General features: G+C 37.6%; 1 protein-coding gene across 1 annotated transcript in view; it reads right to left on the bottom strand.

Moving 5' to 3' along the window:
* CD109 (CD109 molecule) overlaps positions 1–22343 on the bottom strand; it is an 82390-nt gene that overhangs the window by 5310 nt on the left and 54737 nt on the right. Inside the window, 9 exon segments of the mRNA XM_035542938.1 lie at positions 2687–2789; positions 3204–3360; positions 7090–7226; positions 14590–14655; positions 14745–14900; positions 17362–17552; positions 18568–18733; positions 19310–19538; positions 21647–21728. Of these exon segments, the coding sequence (XP_035398831.1) occupies positions 2687–2789; positions 3204–3360; positions 7090–7226; positions 14590–14655; positions 14745–14900; positions 17362–17552; positions 18568–18733; positions 19310–19538; positions 21647–21728 (1287 nt within the window).

Here is a 22343-nt window from a genome sequence, read left to right as displayed (position 1 = left end):
TAGTTAACATAAGTTAATGAATTTCTGAAGACTGTCTAACAAACGGAAACTCACAACTTAGATTAAAAGGAGTTTGAGACAGACTGCTCATCCTTCCTGAAATAAATACTCATAATGAACCAAATTTCTGAAATGCTGCATGGTTTCTAATAGAGTCCCCTCTGTAGAAAGAGAACTATGTCTTCAAACATTGGACACATTCAGAGTGTAGATCTTGATTTATATATTTATATATATATACACACACACAGTAACTTACATCCGTTTATCTTGGAAAGATTTTTATCAGATTAGCTTCACAAAGAAAGCCTTTTTAAAGGATGCACTAAACTCTAATGCAGATCTTGTCATAAACTACAAAATACTTCTCAAAGTGGGTGTTTAAGCCTAGAAATTAATCTCTGTTCCTTTCACAAAGCAAATATCTTCAATACACTCAGACAAGTATACTGAGAAACACTCAAGTGAAAGGCATGCAGTCATAGACTCAATCTCAACAGTGAGATTTCTATTCAGAAAACCTGATCAAATGTTTTAGAGGAAATTTTACCCCTGCTGGCTCAGGAACCCCCGTAATAAAGGATTTCTGATGTTTTACCTGGCAGGTTACTGGCTCTGACACGTAAGATATCGGTCTCTCATAACTGAGTCTTTTTCTCACTATTATGTCTGAGAGCTTCAGCTTCCTGACTCTGGGACTGCCTACCTCACCTAGCTCTTGCTCCTGCATTTTGCTCCCCAGTTTCCTGAAGGGTTGCCACAGAGCCAAACACACTAGAAGCCTGGAAAGCCATGCTCATTTCAAAAACATCAATGCATGTTAATTGCTTACAGAACAAGCTTTTCCAAAGTTTCATTTGCTTGTGGTTTGAAGGTTTTCATTCCAACTAGAGACACTGCATTTTTATTTTTTTAATGAGACAATAATCAGTTTCAAGCATCAGACAGTAAAAAATAAAAGATATCCTTAAAGGGATATCTTACTAAACAGTGACACCCAACAAGCTCTGAACAAAATCAGGTAAAAGAAGTAGCACAGTCATTTGAATGTGCTGAATAGCTGTGCATATTAACCCTGGCAGAGCTCCTTGCTGGCACCACTACACTGGCATCCAAGCCAGTTCTCATACCTATGCTGGTTGTAATATCTACCACAGAGACATGCCTTTTTTGATAAATGCCAGAGCATATGGACTTTTTAGATATCTCCTAGCTCTGAATATGAAGCAATGAAATCAGACGTGACTCTGACTGTAACCATCACATAAAATACACACTTGCAGCATGGTTCACCAACTACAGAACTGATGGAAATTAACAGAATAAAATAAAAGCACACTCCTGTATTAGATGGGATGGAATTCTCTCAGAAGAAATCAGACTCGTGGCATATGTGTATACATGTTGACCAAAAATATGTCTATGCTACATGGTAATAGGAGTGAAATCTTGTAAAATAGTATTTGAAGCAATCTTTTCCTTGTAGTTAAAACCTTCTACTGCAGCACTGATTGTAATATAAATTTTAGTCCTTAAGGATATTCATTCTTATCTTTAAATGAATATTTATTTATTCATTGAGAGGTTATGGATTCTAAATATATTTAAATAGAATAACAGTATTTATACATATGCATTTATACACACTTTCTGTACACATATTCATTAGCCTATCTAATAGTACTCTTATAAAAGAGTAGGTCCTCAGCTCTTCTCCCAATCACTGAAGCATGTGGAAATTTGTTTTGGCCACAGATTCCAAGTGTTATGTGTTTGCCTTAAATAAAAATTGCTCCAAGTTGTTAAGCCACTAGGACTTAAAACATGCTCTAGGTTAGTGAGTATTTTAGCTACATCCGTTAATTTTCTATTTTAGTTTAAACTTCTGGGATTGAATAAACATTTCAGCCTAAATAGAAGAAATGTGATTTTTACTCAGCTAAAGCAGTACACGTTTGTATTTGGTTGTCTTTTGTCCTACGCTAAAACAAATCAACGTGAAGAAAATTGCTTATACAACTTTTTAATTCCTTATCTCAAACCAAGCCCAAATCCTTAATAATGTTTCAGCTGGCTGGTATAATGAAAGCCTCTCTAATATCTTCTCTAGCATCCTATAATCTTTCTTTGCTTCTCACTTTGCCCAAGCAGAGCTTTGTACATATCTGCCTTTCTCTAAAACACATGCCATTTAAAAAAAAAAAAAAACACAAATTGTTTTTCCCATGTACACCTTTTTTACATAACTATAGAAAACAAAACACTGACTTTTTCTCCAGTGAAGGACTCTCTGATTAAACAAGAAACAGATGCAAAAGCTACTTGAAAGATAATCATTAACTTAGTAAGTGAACCGCAGTGAAGTTCCTGCTTCATTTTGGTAGTTTGCGGAACACATTGAGAGCCATACTGAAACCAATTTATACCAGCTGACAATTAAGTTATGACAATTCACACCATCTAAGGAACCAACCCATGAGGACAGCAAAATGTATACAGGAAAACACAACTGTTTGTTAGAAAACTTGGTGTGTCAACATCAAAAAGGTTGCAGTTCAATGGAAAATGTAAATTTCAGTGCAATGTGGCTTTCTATTCACTAAAATTTGTCCCATTTCCATGAAAAGAAACTTTATATTTTTAGCTTCTGAATCACCAAGATCCATTTGGAATGACTGACACTTACTAGGTTCATAGTAATCCATTATAGTCACTGAAGCATCTTGGATATTTGCCACTTTGAAGTCTCTCACAGCCGGAATATCCACACAAACCTGTGTTTCATTTAGCTAGAAAAACAGAAGAGAAACATCCTGAGAACCCTGCTGATGGTGGTTCATAGAAGAGATAAGAACTTCTAACTCATTGGCAGTTCTCTTCATTTATAAAGACTTGGAGAGAGGATGCACATAAAAACGCTTATTTCACTTGTTGTTACTTTGGCCAAAACACAGACTTGTTAAAAAATCTGCCTACATATAAATGATTTTACAAGATTTTTGCAGTCTAGAAACCCCTTACAGTGGTGTTGCACCTATCCCATCAGTCTCTTTTTTAGAATGGAACTCATCATTCAATGTGGATAGCAGTTGTTGATTTCCCCAAAGAATACAATCATACTGTCTTTCCCACTTTAAAATCTAGAATCTGGCAGTCAAGATTAGCATTACTGCAAATGCATTTCTCTGTTATTTTCAACTTACAGTGTCTAAGTATAGGTTTACTTTTCCATTTTCCTCTTCCATCTTCTTAATTGTGTTGTCTAATGGAATGAAATCCGGTGACACAGAGAAACCACTGAGTAAGCCAACCTCCATGAGGACCATACCACTACTGCGAGCTGCACCAGAACCCAAGTACCTTTTCAAAATACAGAGGCAAAGAAAATTTTAGTAGAAACACAATAGCAAATTCTCCAAATAAATTGTTTAATTATTACATCTCAACTATGGAAGAAATAATGCTCAAGAATACTTAAGAAGCAAATCGAACAGAATGCCAACAAGAAAAAAAAATATCTAACAATAAAGAGATAAGAATGGATTTCTCTATTTTTCTGCCTAATTTCAACCACATATGAAAAAATAGGTTTAGCACTGACAAAACTACAGTATATAAATGATATGAGAGACAACACTAGGACAACACTGACAGCACTGGCATCTTGAAATGCATGTTTACATCACACATACATATGAAATAATGTGATTAAACATATGTTTGAAAAGGAGGTAATTAAGAAACCACTGCAGGAACTCTTGCACTGAAATATTCATATTTCCACTCAAGGATGCATTGCTTTACTTTTATTCGTTTTTGGAGGGTGAGATAAATGTCTCTAAAAAGTCTCCCAAACATTCCCATATGCCCTTGATACAGACTGATGGTTCCATTAACAAAATCATCATCAGATTGCTCCTCAAAACTCCAGTTTTAAAACGCATAGCTGTGTTATTCATCCAGTTTGTGAAAAAAAGAAAATTTAATAAATTGAGTTCCTTCTTTTTTTCGTGAATAATGCTTATTATTACATTTTCTTCCAATCTGAGAATCAGATACTGGACTTAAAAGCTTTGCTCTATTGAACAAACCACATACACCATGGTGCACACCAGAACTATCAAAACATATTTATGGTGTTCTGTGCTATAAGTGACACTTACGTGACCTACAAAAGATTGTATGGCTTTAAATAAAGTAGATGGCAGAAGAACTCCCCCTCCTCCCTTGTCATGAAAGGTAGATGACTATTGTTGTACAAGAATAGAAGTGTCTCCAACTCTCATTTTGAAGGCCTGACAGTAGTTGAAAATAATTGAATAAAACTATTTCTTTGTAGAGCTGGATGGTTTAAAAAAAGGGAAGACTTTCTTTCAAAGCAATGCTGTTAAGCCTGGCAGTATAGCTGATTGAACACAGATATGATTTTGAAAGAAATACAGCATAACTGCTGACTTCAGTTGGCTCATGAGATTAGAAACAAATGAAACCATCTGTTGGATGATGGGCTACACCAAAGTAGCTGCTATTGAAAACAACCGAATTGGAACTGGATGTAACTATTTCTGCTTAATTACCAATGAGAGAAAATACTCAACCTGTTTAGGTAACCTGGGTTGCCACCAAAATACCACCAGTTAACCCAACTAGCATGGTATTGCCAAGAAGTGAATATGATACATCCCTAGAAGTTATAAAGGTCTGGCTCACTTACTTAGAGGGGGGTGAGTGGGAGGGAGAAAAGGTGAGATAATCTGCAGATTGGAGAGAAAAAAACCCTGCAGAGCTGCAGCCTCCATTACTTGATTATGCATACCCACAGCTAGCTAAGCTGGTTGAGATTTCAGCAGTCTTTGCATTTACCTGCTTTGGTTTCTTTACCAAAAAGCCATGTTGCATTGTAAAGATTGTAACTGGACCAGCTGTAAACTAATTCATGAATTTAATATAGGTAGTGCATATACTATGTAAGGGGCTGAGGAGAAGAGGAGGACTAGTGAATCAAGCCAAGCAACCAGAGATGAAGTCTCAGCTTAAAGAACAGAAACACAGAATACTAGAACTTAAACTGTTCCACTTTCCATGACAGAGCTGATGGATCTTAATGTTCCAAGTACTCACCTGGGGTAGTTTTACAATGCTGTTAGATCTTCCCAATATCCTTTGAATGCTTTGCAATTAAAACATCATCCTACAACCTTCCAGAGAGCTAAGTCTCTTCCTGTCTGTATTCCTGAGTCAAAGTGCTGAGCTAGAATATCAGAATGCTCATCCAAGGTTTATCCCAGACACATCATGTAAGCCTTTACATGTCAGGAGTTGGTGCTAGACTTTAAAAAGCTGTTGATACTTCAGAGAAAACTAAGAGGAAAAAGCCCATTCTATTTCAAGAGCTCTCATATATTCTAGTGTCCTGACCACCATCTGTATCCCTGAATTGGTTAACAGAAACACATGAAAACGGGGATCTGGCTTTGCGCCTGCTGGATATTTCCCAAATTAAATCAATCCTCTCCACACTGACATCATGTTCACTATAGCTATTATTTGTGTGATGGTGTCACCTAGAGGCACCATCTCCAGTCACAGCTCCCCTGTGCAGAGCATAAAAATAATAGTCCTAGTCGTAAGGAGTTTAAAATTTAAATAAATAACAAAGAGGACACAGAAGAAAGGAATGCAAGAGTGAACATGGTGGATAAGGTGATACTTTGCAAATCCTGCATTTACAAGGAACCCATTATAATATCACAAGAAGTAAACAGTGTTTCAAGAAGTATTGACAAGAAGCAGATGATTTCCTTCAATACGAAGAGTGTAGTCACCTCAACATCCTTGTAGATAATAAGAAATAGAAGATTTTAAAATGTAAATACATATATAAAAAGAGATACAGTGTCCTCAAGAGTTTTCTTTGAAATACTCAAATGCTCTTTAACCACAGAAAGATGTGCCTACTGAGAAAATCAAGAGAACATCTTCATATGTTTGTTTTAGATACATGCATAGACACTTTTACAGTAAATAGAAAGGAGGCAGCAAAGCAGTCAAAGAAACAACCTGGTTTAATGACTGGCTGACCTAGGAACATGCAATATGACTATTCAGTGTCACCCATTCTCAGCTGATTGAATTTCTAGCAGTGTACAACACATCTAGTGACTGTTCTATGGTCTCTGAGATGATACTTCAGCAGTCTCAAGTCAGTTCCTAGTAGATGTTTACTGAACAAGAAGCATCATCCCAGATGCATCCCCCAACCCTTATTCAGGGGAAAGAATAAAATGACGTACAGAAAAATCGCCACCTCTTTCAACTCCAGAACGATGTTTACATTATGTTACATTACTGAAATCATAAAGATATGATACAGGTAAATGAAAGACCACAAAAATACTTGCACAGTAAGACAAAACTGCAGCTGAAGCTAACATTACATAGACATGGATTTTGACTCTTGTCAAAACTGTTCCAAGCTAAGTTTATTAACAGAGATGAACAAAGAATGATTACTTCTATTTCATGATGTTTTTTAACACTTCAGAAACTTGTTTCTCTTTTTATAAAGGGAGGTATCTACTTCTATATCAAAAGCAAAGCATTCTGTTCATGACGGGTAAAAGTTATGGGACTGTTCCTGCAGTCTGTTACTAGAACACTGAAGACAGCGGTTCAATTTTCAAGTCTGTCCAGGGTTCTCAGTATAGCTAAGAAGCACTTGCACCAAAGAAGCTTTTGAGTTTTTTCTTTTATTTCACACAAACTCTTCCATATACCTCTAACATGTAGGGAAACGCCATATTTATGCATGCCAGTAAAAAAATCTCATATGATCTGGCCAGCAACCATTCTGCACAAAGGATCTATTCGTATCCATCAGCTGTCACTAGATTTATTGACTTACAAATTGCTTCTTAGTTTAATTACTAACGTTTTTACAAAGTAATTCTTTTGCTCTCTTTAATTGTATGTTTATATACCACACACTAGTAAATCCATGTAAACATATGGAAAGTTTACCTTATTTTAAGCAACACAGCTATTGTGTAGACAAAGAGGTACATGAGATGCTCCAACTGAATTACCTACCTTGTGCACACATTCAAGGTCAAATGGTTCATATCATCTTTGTCATCCTTTACATCAACATTCAAGTCAAAAGCTTCTTGTTTTCGCACAGATCTGAGCTTCTGATCAGCGTATTTTGTGTTGTAAATAACATTGAGCTGTGAATTGAACATAGAGACATTAGAGGACATATGTAAAGCAAATCTATGGGGTTAAGACACTAACGGTAGAACACCAGAGGTGTGATCATATGAGACAGGATACATGACCTTTTATCTCACAGTTGGACACATGAGATCACTAGGGCAATCTCTGAAAGATATATTTTCTGAACGTTTTGTTATGCAGCCCAAACCAATGCAATTAGCTGGACACATCTAAGTCAGACACAAAGGAGCTCTAGGAAAATGAGCAATTTTCTTCCTAGTTGCTTTCCGCTGGTTTATAATGTGTGCAGCTACTTCCTGACAGTATGAAATGGGATGAATGAAGGCAAACTTCAGAGACTGACACCCACTGGGTTAAAAAAAAAAAAAAAAAGGCTGGAAATAAAAGAGCAAGAGCAAATACATAGCATATGTACAGAATTTGTCTTCAGTTTTCATGTCACAGCATTCATACACTCAAAACAGATGAGAAATAGCACATCACTCCACACTTGAAATAATGCAGTTTTTATGCACTAAGTAGTTTCATCACCTGTTTCATCTGTGGAAAGACAAAGCTACAGTCCTCACTCTGCTTCAAAGACAGAGCTCTCGCCCTTTCTGCTCAACGAGTGCCAAGCTTTGTTAAGTGAGCCAAGTAAGAAAGTATGACAGGATGTCTAAGAGAGAACAGTAACAATATAAAATAAGTTCATCTATTAAGCACAGTTTAAAGAGTTTCCAGTTATTTAGTGTAGATTGTGCATAAAATGCTTGAAGCAGTGGTAGAAGACTGGTAAAATCAGAAGCTGTTAAAGGTGGCATGAATAACTGGGGAACAGCCTGATTATCTCAACAACCTATAAAATTACCACTGCCAACAGCCAAAGCAGAAATGCTGGAGCTGAAATTGAAGAACCAAAAACCCTCATGTTATCAGCTATGACAGAAAATTATGTATTAAAAAAGAAGAAGAAGAAGAAGAAAACAGGCTGTACTGCCTACAGAATTGAACCTGATGAGGTAAAGAAACAGTTTAATTATTACTTGCAGTGGTTCTTTAAAACTGCCTTGGTACTACACTGGAAGATGGAAAATGCGACAGCAATTCTTAAAAGAGTACTGGGGGTCTAGAGAACTACAGATTTTAAGTAAACTCAGTATCTGTACCAGAAAACACAGTGGAAATTACACAAGTAAATATGACACTTTTAAGAATACCTGTTGCCATCAGTTACCCTAATTAAGTGAAAAAACATGGACAACAGAGCTCTGCCTAATATAAGGTTCCTGGATATTACACAGGCATGTAGCTGGTTAGGAAGATAACTAACCAAAGATAGCAAAACAAAAGAAGATGCCAAGGGATAAAAGGTTGTTAAAAGACATGAACAGAGGGTAGGAATACATGAAAGGATTGATGTCCTAAAGCAATCTGTGATGTGTGACCACTGTTAAACATCTATAATTGATGTAGAAAACGAGGTGAATGTTGATGTGGTAAAGTTTGCTGATCATGCTAATTCGAGGCATCAACAATAAGAATTACTGCAAGGAGTTGCAGAATAAAAGAATTTTTATGTACATAATAATGGGTTTTGAACCAATTACTACCAGAACTGCTTGTTGATCTGTGAAAATATCGTCTCAGTGGTCAGCAGTGATCATAAATATCAAATAAAATGATGAAAAAGAAATAAACAAAGGCTAGGAACATCATAATGATACACTGTAAAGCCAAGCTGAAGCTTCTGTCCTCCAAGAAAGGTATAGTATAATTTCAAAAGGCACAGAGAAATTTGACTAAGCTGATCAAAGGCAGAAAATAACTTCAATTTAAGAGATGGTAAACTAGATGACAACTCTCGAGCCATAATTTGGAAGGACACAGTTAAGAGTCTACAGAATAGTGACCATCATGGGAAAGATGAATAGGAGACAGTTTTTTCATGCAACGCAAGATTAAATTGTGGAATTCCTTCCCACAGGATGCAGTAAATGTTAAACTGTACAAGAGTTCAAGGGCAAAACAGATAACTTCACCGAAGTCCACTGAGATTTTCTATGCCTAAAGAAACTAGACAGTCAGGTAACATATGTAATTATCTTATTCTTACACTCCCTCCTAAGCATCCATCTCTGGCTATTGTGGAAAACAAGACATTGGGCTGGACTGAGCTTTGCTCTGACCCAATACAGTTCCTCTAATACCTGCTCTCCAAATAAATGAACTATTGGGAGCAGATTCAAGAGGAGGAAAAGGTAGCACTTCGTGCAACACACCGTTAGCTGTACAACTACTTGCTACAAAAAGCTGTGGTTGTTAAAAACTTAGAAAGATTCAAAAAGTAATGCATTTATGGAAGGAAAATCTATTGAAGAAAAATCTACCAAGCCGGAGATGGCACAAAGAGATGACCTGTGGATTGGGAAGGCCACATGTCACAGACTGGTGAAGGACAGAAGGGTATACCAGTGAAATATCACTGCATTTGCCCTGTTCTAGTAGCCTTCATTGGTCACTGTGGGATAAAGAATAATGAACAGTGTCAGTTGTCCCAGCGCATCTGCTCTAACATACTCATGTTTTATAGCCAAAAAAAAGACACCAGAAATTAAATTTATCTTTGAGAAAACATTCTAAGGCGCTTTAGACTGATTAACACCCAACGTGATGTTGATGGTAACTGCAGTATCCCTTTGCTGCAGTACACACAGGACATCGCCTCTGACAGAGGACAAAAGAAAGGTTGGTGACTCAGAACTTCATTGAGATGAATCAGAAAGCTCAACTTTCAAAACCCTAGAATGACAAAATCAAATATAAGAAACTACGAAAATATTTACTATCAAAGATTAGTTGGCATTTATTTGACAGAATTGTGATTTTCAACAATGATGAAAGTTTTCATACAGTTTTCACAGATAAATAATCATTACATGTTCCCTCAGTCATCAAGATGGCAGAGGGAACTTACTTTGTTTTTGTACAAAAACAACCAGAGAATGGCTCAAATAATTCCCCTTGCAAGACCCCAGTATGCACTTTGCTTGGCTAAAGAAAAGGGAATGAAGAGGGCTTCTGGAAAATTATATTCCCTTTAGAACAGTTTCTGGCAGCAAAAGGAAAACTGTCAGTCCAAATTTAAAGGTATGATGAGGGTTGTCCAAGTTATAGGATAGAAACAGTGCAAATGGATGAGTTTTGATTTCTCATCTTTGTTTTTGTTACTACGTCCCTCACTCCTTGATATGAAAGTTATGTTCTTTCTTTCAGTCTATGCATATCTATATTCCTGTCAACCTGCCCAGCATTCCTGAATTTATCACGCTGTGTGAGTGTAGAGACAATTCTGTACAGACACTCAGAACAGCAGTGGTGTAACAGCGAAGATTTATCTGTACAACTGCTCTGCAGAAGAAGACACTACCAAGGAGAAAGCCAGCCTAGAAGCTTGCCAGTTAAAGGCATGCAGAAAATTTGGTAAAAAGACAAGCTGGCAGCACCTCAGTGATTTGTCATCACAGAAACAAAGTTGTTTTAACTTTTGCCAGAAAAAGCTAATGAATGGGAACTTACTGCCAAAGCAGGATGTCTGAAACTACATACTGAACAGGTCAATCAGCTAGTATTTTTTTGGAGTGAGTTATTGCTGTTACGGGCTGACTTTCTTTTCCTGACTTCTCGTGACAATGAAGAGAAAATGTTTTTCACAACAGAGTTTAATTAAAGCCTTCTCCTTTATACACTGTTATTTTGGGGACAGAAGGCTATTAAACAGAAACTAGCATTAAATCAACAAAACAAGCAACTGCATTTCATCTTAACCCCTTTTAAAAAAAGACTGCCAAAGCTAAATGCAGAATTGATCCACTCTTGTCACTCTGCAACCAGTCCTGGTGAGGGGGCCAAGAAAAGACATTTGAAATCTTCTGCTTGAAAGAAGTGCTTGTAACAGTATCTGGTCCAAGCAACAGCATTAGGTTTCAAAAAACATTAATCATTTTTATTACTCTAATCAATGTTTCTTTCCCTCTCCTTTTTGTTCAACTAGCTTCATAAATGTGCTTGACAGGGTATGAATTCAATGAAATTGTCTCCAATTATTTTCCTATCCCTTTTTGACTGGTTAGTTCAGTGTATCTTCTTTGAATAACATCTAGTCCTTTGCCTAAGCCCAGTAAAAATACGGTGAGTGGAAAAAACAGTCAGTGCTTTTCAGTAACGAGTAACAGGTGATCCTCAGTTTTCTTCTCACTCCCTTCCTCTACCAAAGATACAGACTATGTCCACCCTCTGCCACGTGAGAACTACTGGTTTAGCTCTCATACATGTGAGTCCAGGTTTATTCTGAAAAAGGACAGATGAGAGGAGTGATGCCAGCCAACAGTTCCTGCCATGGAGCAAAGAGTGAGAGGTAAGATCCTCTCCAGACTGCTCTCTCTATCTGACCAGGAGATCAAGGGGATCTTGCCCACTTTGTCCATATCCATCCTCCTCGAGTCTGCCAGCCCTGCCCTTGATGCTAGTCCTGGATTTCAGTGGCAACCTCCTTTGTACCAGAAGGCATGGGCCATGCCACATTTTTAAGGCATTTGCCAAGCTCAGAGCACAGTGGCTCCAGGCAGTGAAGAGACATTTCTTCCTAGACTTTCAGCAGAGCACCTAAGGAAGATCACTTCTTTGACTCCTTTCTTTTTAGGACCCTTGCACATACCCTAACCCTACAATCATCCTCTCCTTTCCCTTACAGAGTAAGTGTCTTAGGACATCCCCAGTTTATACTCACATAATGAAGGGATAATCTAGGAGATTCTGTTGACAACAGGACTACAAAACTAGAAGTAAAGTGTCTGCTTTTGCAGTTGCACTTTTATAAATACATTTTATGAGATCCTGCAGGGTCAAGAGTGAAGGCACTGCCAACTCATATACACAGACAAAGGTTTTTTTTGTGCTTTTTTTTCTAAGAAACCATTCTGTTGGGAAAGCAGCCTTTTCCATTAATGGACCAACTCTTGTGTTTTCTGATATTTAAATAAATTACTGTTTGGACATGCTACATTTGGCCAGCAAGTCAAATCCCAGAACAGTGAATCTCACCACTGTACTTTGGCGGGCCTGAGACAATGAAACCCAGCTGAAGAAATGCAATCACAATGTCATATGCTATCTGATTTATTAAATGAGACCCAGATCTAGCTTGTGTCTGGGAAAAGGAGAAATCTCATTCAAATGGCATCAGTGTACTTTTTTTTTTTTTTAGAATACCAGACCTGCCAAAGGAAGCAGAAGGAAAGAATTGGTCCCAGCTAAGAAAAGTTTTTGGAGAAACTACTCCAGCATGTTAAGTACAGTATTTTGAATCAAGTCACACTATTTCTGACCCAAAGCTGCAAAGGAAAAAAAGGCACAGTGACCTTAATGAAGATGGTAACCTGGTGCTGGGTCCTGAACACCAGTTATTTGGGATCATGTTTGCATGCTTATGCAACAAACTAGAAACTTAAACCATGGTGCTATACGCCCTCAAGGAGCCCACTAACCACTGGGTTAACTACCAACTATTGTAGGTGGAAGAGCTCGGCTTGGTCTTTATCAGACATGCTGATTTGGATGTGTAATCCACCTCCTGGCAAGAATTTAATTGGAACCAATGCTTCCACAAAAGGCACACATTTCAACAAACTAGTATTTTCCAGCAAGTAACAATTCACTGAAAAGCTTCTGATCAGCTTTTATGACAAAACTAATATCAGGGAGTATTTCTCAACAGTCATTAAGGTTAAGTAATCTTAGCTGTTCTGGAGCCCTGCTCTGTTACATTTTACACACACACAATTTGAAATGACAGATGCGTAAATGCTGTCCTGCTGAGATGTTCATTCCTATCTTGGCCTGACGGTCTGAATCTAAACTACCTTCTGAAACTTTTGAACTCTTCTGTACGCATCATTTGCACTTCTGAGAGTGAATAAACATGGGTACAGGTTTTTGGTGCTGTGGCTTTTGCAGAATGGTGCAGAATGAAAAAGGTATAGCTCTAGCTGCTGGTCATTGCTGATAGGTAGTCATTGATGGTTTCTTTATGAATGTCTTTTATCCAAAGCATATTTACAAACCATCAGTAGGCCTTTTTGTTTTCCAGATGCATAAGAACACTGAAGTGAAAGTTGGACCGGAAAGAACTCGAGATGGAATCTAACCAGGCACAAAACCTTGAGACCATTAAAGGTGACCTATGTTCAGCTTTCCCAGGTATGAATAGAAGGAGTCCAGTAGGAACTCTGCCCAGTTTTGTGATAGACTCAGCAACTATAAGTTTATCTATTTACTTGTTATAGAACAATTCTCTCATGCTCAGAGACTAACATTTGTGCACTATCTGTAGTTTTTCAAAGGTCTTCTCTTTCACCTGTGTGGTTCTAAGCCATCATCACAGATCATACAACAGGGAAAAGAGACCCATTAGTCAGATCAAGTCAGATCCAATACGGCCTTCTTCTCTTATGATATTTCCCATTAGGTTAGGGAAAAATTCGAAGGCAGAATTTCTTCAGAACATAATCTCTGTTATGTGGAAAGAGCAAGCAGCTGAAATGCATAAAACGCCTATTTAGGGTTTGCTAATTTTAAAATACAGTATGTGCTGACCCCAGCTTAATTTGTTTAAATATAAGTAAAGATGTTTGAAGTTATACCACTAAAACATAGCCTTCTGCAGCCCTGGCAGAGAGGGGATCATTATACCTCCTTCTACTCTTTGCCATGTCCTCCTGATGTCCTGCCATTTTGGCTGATGCTAAGCACGTACTGTTGGCAGTTTGCAGGATCCTTTGATTCTTTTATACTATTTCAGAGCAGCATAAAAATTGCTGGCAAACCTGGATATAATACCTTTTTTTCATTTTTAGCTTTTCCACTATTGTTGTATTCTACTTCAATAAAATCAAAATAATTCTAATAGCTAATAGTATACTTATGCTGTCTACTGAACTGTGCTTTGCCATGGTTTACCACAGGCTGCCTCGTCCATGGGCCTTTTTTACCGTGGCCTTTGTGACTGCCAAAGTACCACTGCATTTCTGCAGGAAGACGGGGTCATTTTGATATGACTCTGATCCACAAAGTGCCCCAAACCTGTCAATCATCCAACAGCACTTAAAAGGACTGGCCATTCAACATACACTATCACATGAATACGCACATTCATATGATATTAGGTTCACAGTATTTTTCAAGTAGTAAAGTGATTTGGTATTGCTTTAAGACATTTCAGAAGATTGTTCTTACTGACATGTTTAATAAAGCTTCCAAAATAGATACCTTCTTTTTAGAGAGCGTATCTTTAGACAAAATAACTGCATTGCATACCTGAAAGACAGCAAACCCGCTTCCCTCCGCTGAGACTGTAACTGTCATTGGTTGCACAGGGGGAATCTAAAAGAAAGACAGATGAGCAAAACAGTATTTTCAGAACATTTTCAGGCAGCAGGCTTTACAAAGGCATTCCTCACTTTCTACAGTACCTCCTTGGTCTGAAGCAGGAAGCGGTTTTGAGTACCAATTGAAAATATTTCTGGAGTTTTCAAAGAAGGTGTTGTCACTGTTACATCCATTTCTGTTTTGTGTGCAGTGGTGAGAGCTGCAAACAGACTCAGGGCTTGCAGAGCCACTACAGTGTCCTGTTGAGAGAAATAAATATTTCTGTGTTAAACAGAGCTCTGCATGGTGAACTGTATGGGCCATGCCTGTGAGAGTTCACGCTTTCTATATTGCCCCTTTTGTTGACTATACTGAGGTCTTCATACACCTACATCCACATCTCCAATGGGATTCCACTGGTGTGAAGGATCCCAGTGCAGAAGAGGGACAACAACACAGGGCAATGATTAGATACCGTGACTTGCAATGGAGAATGTGGTGAGAGCCAGTGAAGGGAGCTCTGTGCAAGCTGTATGGAAGACCCAACTCCCTGTTAGACATAACAGTCAGAATCTCACGCCATCTGAGGAGAAAGCCAATGAAGGAAGTAATGATTCTGCTGTTTTACAGATGTATGCAATGATGAAGCATTAAATATCCAGCACTTCACAGCAATTTTTCAGGGTACCTTGATGACCGAAGCAAAAGCTATACATATGAAAAACTACCAATATTTATTTTAAAAAGGAGAACATGTTTATAAACCTATATATGTATATATAATTCTCTTTTATTTATCTTTATGTATGATTGCAGTCTTAACTCTCCAGGTTTTGAACACAAGAGTCAGTTTTTGAGTAATTGGTTCAGCATGGCTTAGTGGATGAGAATTTTAACATCATGGTATTTAACATGATATTTTCTGAAGAAAAAAATACAAAAATCAGCTATGCATTTTTAATGCTTCTCTGAGATTTTTGCAGTTTGTGTACTTTCATACTGGAGTGAATGAAGTTACAGCAACCTATCAGATTTACATATCTGATCAATCTCACAGATCTTAGGAGCTGTAAGATCTTGTTGGAGAATCCCATTTTAAACATCTGAAAGTAACAATATGCCTACCCTTTCCTAAGTTGTGGAGATCAAAGAATACCTTGAAGTTCCCTTTCCAAGTCCTTAATTATATTTGTCACACTTACATTTCTTTCCTTTAATTCAGTCAGAGTTCAAGATGTTAACATAAAACTCGTAACATAAAAGTTAGGAAATATGGTCTCAGGCCAGGCGCACGGGACCCTCTCGCTCAACAACTTAAGGCTTTACAAAATTTGCTCATATCTGCATTCACATATATGTTATTTGTTGTATGGATTGTATTCCTGTATATACATGAAATATACATAATTTCATGTCCCAACATTGAAAGCATTATAAAGCAAAACATCTCGATGGCAAATTCATGGTACGCTATACCAGGTACACAAATTACAGTGTGTTATGATACCCTAACTTACAATATATCACACATACAATTGATTACTTTCTTCCTTATTGTTTAACAATATATTAAGTTTCTAATATAATAAACCCATGCAAGAAAACACTCCAAACATTTTTTAAAACAATCTTAGAAGTTATAAAAAAAAAAAAAAGTATGGGGTCATTTCCACAAATTAAATAAGGCATCCACAGAGACATTTGGAGTCATTCTGAAATCAAAATAGTTTAGATTATAGAAAAACAAAAGAATTAAATTCATTTTTTAATTTCACCCTCAGGGGCAAATGATACACTGCTAGAGTTTCAAACTTTCAAGTAAAAACAATTTCTGGAGAATTAAAAGAAAGTTTTTCCAACAATTCAGTGTTTCAATCAGTCTCTTCAAATAATAAGCAACAATTAACACATTAGGAAAATACTAGAACCTCAGGGGAGCCAGGCTGGTTCCTAAATTACATTTTATTTAATAGAACTATTTTCTTTCAGATTAATACTGACATATGAAAATAAGGAAGAATAGCCTGTACAGAATGGTACCAAGCAGTATGATGATGTGTGACATTTTATTGTGACCAGCATTTGTAGTTAATTTAAAAGCAAGTTTAAAGTAATGCGATCCAAAGTAATATAAATTTTCTGGATGCCAGCACAGCTTACAAAATGTGGTTTCACTAACATAGAAACCTCCCAGAGATAACTAAGATCTTCCAAATTTCATGGCCCATCAAAATTCTGTGTAATAATGAGGACACAGCATATTATGAAGTTCGGACCAACTGCCAATAAAGGCACTAGGTTAGGCTGTTCCTCTAAAACCTATTCCCCTTTCTTATCTTAGCTAATAGCCTTTCAGGAGTTTGTAGGCCCACATATGGAAAGAATAGAAAGATGTTTCTCTCCTTGGAAGAAACATAAGCACAGATATTTATCACACTTGCTTGGAAAGTCTGATCAACTCTTTTTCCACAGGCAACACTTCTTCTTAACTTAACATCTTTGGGTTTTAGTATTTTAAACAATCAAGGTCACCCTTTAATTCTGTTGTGTTTTTTTATTATTATACTTGCCAAATTACTAAAGTTGGTAGTCTAGGTTTAAGATGCCAATCCTGCAAAGAATGCAAATATGCATGTAACCAAGGCTGTTACAGCAAAACAAAACTCAGTAATCACTATTTAAAAAAAAAAAAAAGAAAAGGTATAGTGAGCAAGATATTACCTGAGTAGATGAAAATCCTCCCAGGTGATTTCTTTGCTGACTTAACCACTTCATAACAGGGATCCCCTCTTCTAACCTGTCTTGATGAAAGTGTGACAGCAGAGCATATGCTGCAAGTTCAATATCAATGGACCGTGGCTGCCATGAATCAGACATTTCAGAAGCAGGTGTTATCCAGAAACGAAATTCCCCTGAAAAATAAAACAAAATAACCTCAGATTCACATTCTGAAGTCTTTGGACTTCTGGGAAAGACTTAAGAGTTAACTTCTGCTTATGTACTGGATTTCTTTAAAATTAAGTGAATTTAAAATTAAGTGAATTAACTGAATTGCATGTCCAGTAAAGGATTAATTTAAGCACTTCCTCAGGAGCTGCTTAATATAGGTCCAAAGAAAGCTGGAGTCCAAATAGTCACTCCCATTGATTTCAGTGAACTTTACATTGACCCTTCCAATTGTCAGCCTGAAGTAACTGAGCTCTTGTAGAAAAGCCACCTCGTTGCTGGGGTACTCACTAGAGAAGGAACTTCAAACACCATGGCTGCCCACTAGGACTCGTCCTTGAGTGAAGCGCAAATCTCCCCTTCCCAAAAGTGACTGACTGAAAAGCCTAATGCAGTAAAGATGGAAGGACACTCTAGAGGCTCAGTTTCTAGTCTAGAACATGAATTCCTTCAGGTTTTTCAAGAGGACAATTACTGTTTTTAATCCAAAACTTCGATATCTTATGCTCCATATGGTCTGTTCTTCCATCGAAACAGGAAACGAAATTCAGTCATGCTGAACTCAGAAGAGGCTAAACATGATGAGATGGCTGGTCACTACAGAAAGTGCAATACACCTCTGTACCAGCTCACAGTAAATCCAATCCTTCATCTCTTCATTCCAATACTGATTTCAGCTAACCACCCACACTGATCTTACGACTGACAAGTAATGTTCTTTGACAGCATCACTGTACTCTCATCAAGGCTGCTGTACTTAAAACTGGAAGGCCTAACTTTGCTGTGAATTGCAATTCATTTATGGACGCTTTTCATTAAAGCTTTCTAGAAGTTCCTAGCCTGTTATATACACCAAGCTCAAAACATATCTGAATTCAGAAGATCCTCTTTATTTATTTATACAGCTGTAAACATATGACAGATATTTTTCAAACTGAAGAACATCCATCTATACAAATGTTGAGGACTATTGTGCAATACCTTGGTGTTCTGCTCTCTCATTCAGTATGCTCAGGGCTTCCTTGGCTTTTGTACTCTTGGCCCATGACAATGCATATGTCACAAGTGCCAAAGTATAATTATCCGAAATGCCTTCTTGTAATTTATCTTCTAGATAGTTTGTAGCACTCTTGATAACATACGCATGCTGAAAATGAAGATCACATTGAAGAATATACAATGAATAAAATACATATTATTACAATATGGAAGAAAAACTTGTACAGGAATAGAAACATTACTATCTTCAAACAACCAAGTACTGAAAATCTCTTTCACAGTCACAGACATGAACCTCAGAGGCAAACCTTTCGAACTGGCACTTTTATGAACATGAGTAATCTCAATTAAATCAATGGAATGTGGCACTTTTATGAACATGAGTAATCTCAATTAAATCAACGCAATGACTTAACATCTCTAAGGATAGTTCCCCCTGTAAATTGCTTTTTAAATTCTTGGACTGAAGACATGACAATATTCTTGCTAAAAGTAATTGTCTTTAGATTTTGCAAAGGTACACAAAATTGGATGGCTTCACAGCACAACTTCGTATTGTCTTAAGAAGTAAACCAAAGTACAGGCAAGTTTTACCAAATCATGTTAAGTTTTGTCTCTATTCAGATGTTCCTCTATTTCTTTACACTACCAGGTGTTTGCCAGGTAGTATGACAGTTTATGAAGTATTCCAGTAACTACAAATTCCATTTATGAATTCCAATACCTGTTTATCTGGGAACCCTAGGAGGGATGACATGATGTACGCTGTGAGAGTGACTGGATTATTGGTGCCTCCTTGGAGGTCACTGTGTAACACTTTGCCAGGCTCCTGAAATTCTCCATTTAATTTCTGATGCCGGACAATCCATTTAGCTGTATCCATGAGTACATCTTGGTCAATATCTATGAATGGACGAGCTTGAAGGAAACATCTTAATACAAAAGCTGATAACCTTGGGGAAAAGGTTAATTAAATAGGACAAAATTAGCAACATCTTACAGCTTCTGCTTAACATGATGTAAGAATATAGTGACGTATAAGGTATTCTACACACACCTTTAAGCATGGAGGAAAATACATGCTTCAACCAGACAAGAAAGTAGACTAAGCTTAATCCACAAAAAATGAAGCTATTTCCTTGTTCCTAAAGATAATCCCTTTTGCAGCTGTTATGTTTCAAAAATAAGTACAGACTATAGGCTCCAAGACTTTGTTTATCTTTGTTTATCCAAGTCTCTTCCAGCATTTGTTTAACTTTATTCAAACGTTGCTCTCCTGCCTTCTGTTGCAAGACTAAAGTGGCAAAAGCATAGTTAACAATAATGCAGTTATAAGTGTGATGGTAGTTATCACAATTATCCCTGCAATGACATCATCGAAACAACCCTTGTTTAATTCATCAATAATCTGAAGTTCTGCTTTGACTCCTTTCTTTGCTAAATGTTTATTCATGTAACCTGTCACCGCACCATAAAAGTACCAGGGTTGCCAATGCAGATAAATTATCTTCATTTTTCAGTCCATCAGTACCTAGTCTAAGGCAAATCCCAACGACGTCAATGAAAGATGCTCACTGACTCCAGAATGAGGAACTGGATCAGTGACAGAGTAATTGGAAAAGTTCTATTTGAAGTTGGCTGAAGCACGTAAGTACATTTAAACTAACCAAATGTGGATTAGCTAAACAAAGTGCTGGAACTTGTCTCTATCTGTTTATCTAGCTAGCTCCCACTATTATGCGTACTATGTGTGTTTCTTAAGGTGAAATTCAGCACTGAAAAGGGTTTTACAGTCTCAAAAAAGGAGGTGTATTAAGATGCAAGTGGGACAATTTTTATTATTTTTTTTCCATCAGTAGCTCTGTTCACCCCACAGGGAATGCCTCATAGAGTCCTCAGCCTCCAGTACAGAGAAAACTGAAAATCTATTTGAAGCAATGAAGATGACAGAGCCCTAAATGGTTCCAGTCAACTGCAAGAATAAGCTATGCCATTATTGTCATTCTTCCTTCAAGGAAAGCAACAGAAAAAACTTTCAGACCAAGCTCTGTGTTCTCTATGGAGTCACCTTGGCATATACAACACTTAACGTAGTCCCACTTTCTTATGTCTTTATACATTACTAGAGGACTAACAGTGAGTCTATGATACTTTTGCCTGCTGGGGAAGAATCTCCTAGGTACTGGTTCTTAAGCAGGCAGAATCAGCCTGCTCTGATGTTCAAAAACCTTAGAGCAATTGGACAGATTAGGCAGATTAATAAATCAGACATCCTCAGAATTTGCTTCTGGCTGCTGAAGACATCTAATGCCAATCAAGTTGTATCTAGACCAGTGAACCCCACTACTTTCCAAACCAGGGTTGCTGAATGCAAATGCTGCATGGCATGGACCTTGCAGTGCATTAACTCCTGAACCAGGTGCAGGAATAACCGAAAAGTTGTTAAGAAGGTGTCAGGGTCTGGAAGGCTGACAGGGACTATGCTAATAATTAAATGGTAACAGGAATTACATTCCTGGGTACAGGAATATGCCTGGGCACTTTCTTAACATACTAGTAAATATGTCGCACTAGAGAATAAAACTGGAGTGTGTTTTAACCACTTAACAGCTCTGGATTGCAGAGAGCCTGCAGTGGTGATTTAAACATCCAATCACCGTTCTGCTTTTGCACAGTTAACCACATTTCACTCTTTGTTGCAGCAAGAAGCCAAGCCCTGAGTAGCCTTAATTCACTTTTTTTCCAAAGCAGTTTTAAGTTTTCTCCATGCTGGTAAGCTATCCTCTTCAACAGAACATCTCAAAGCATTTCATTCAGCTATTCCCATGGCTAAAATAATTCATCGTTTGTCTTTCGCAAAATTAGAAAGACTTGCCCTAATAATGGCCTTGACAGCATGCTATTCAGTGAATTGACCTTAGAGTTGGCCTAAACACCTAATGAAAACCAGGCAGAAGGCTAATACAGCTGGAAACTTTTACCAGCCTCACAAAAAAATTTAGTCTTAGGGAAAATATCTCAAATACTCAAATTCCAAAGTGAATCTGGCAGAACTACTTACCATGTGCTCCCAGAGGGATCCTCATTTCCAAAGGCACTAAAAGAGCCATCTTCCCTCTGGAAAAGCAGCTCTCTTTGGTAACCTGCAGTGAAAGAGCAGAGACAGGTATTGAACACATGGGTTCCTGTACAAACCTCCTGCTCACATGAAGCAAGGCATTTTCTAAGGCTGTGAAGAGTAGAGCTTGAATAAACATTCCATAAAACATCTCCCAAATACACAGAAACACACAGAACAGTGCAGAAGACTACAAGAAAGTGGGTCACAGTAACACGAAGGATCTATCTACGAAAATAGACCTAGATGGCTCTCATTACCACTGATCTGCCACCCAGACAGGACAGTGCAGGGTAGAGACCCGTTCCCACGTAACTCAGTGGCTCCAGCAGGACAGCAGTGAGCGCAGCCCAGAGCAGCACCTATAGAGCTCAGCTCACCAAAGTGCTGAAGCACTGAAATCATGCACCTAAAGAAATGTTCTATTTTCCCCAGCAAAATAGAGAAGTAAAAATGAAGTATTTTCCAACTGGAAGGGCATGGGCACAGCTACAAATGCTGGTGAAAAACAGACCCTTTCAGTAACTTGCTTTGGCCAAATCTATCAAAGAAGCATACTGGAAGAGGCTGTTCTGAAAAGGAGTGAAACATCTCAGCAGTAACCAAAAGGGCTTCCTAGGAGGAACCTGGTTAAGCAGCA

Source organism: Cygnus atratus, chromosome 3 (genome assembly GCF_013377495.2).
Source record: "Cygnus atratus isolate AKBS03 ecotype Queensland, Australia chromosome 3, CAtr_DNAZoo_HiC_assembly, whole genome shotgun sequence".
NCBI classification, from domain to species: Eukaryota; Metazoa; Chordata; class Aves; order Anseriformes; family Anatidae; genus Cygnus; species Cygnus atratus.
The sequence above is the reverse complement of the archived record's forward strand: the minus strand, read 5'-3'. Positions and strand labels throughout refer to the sequence as shown.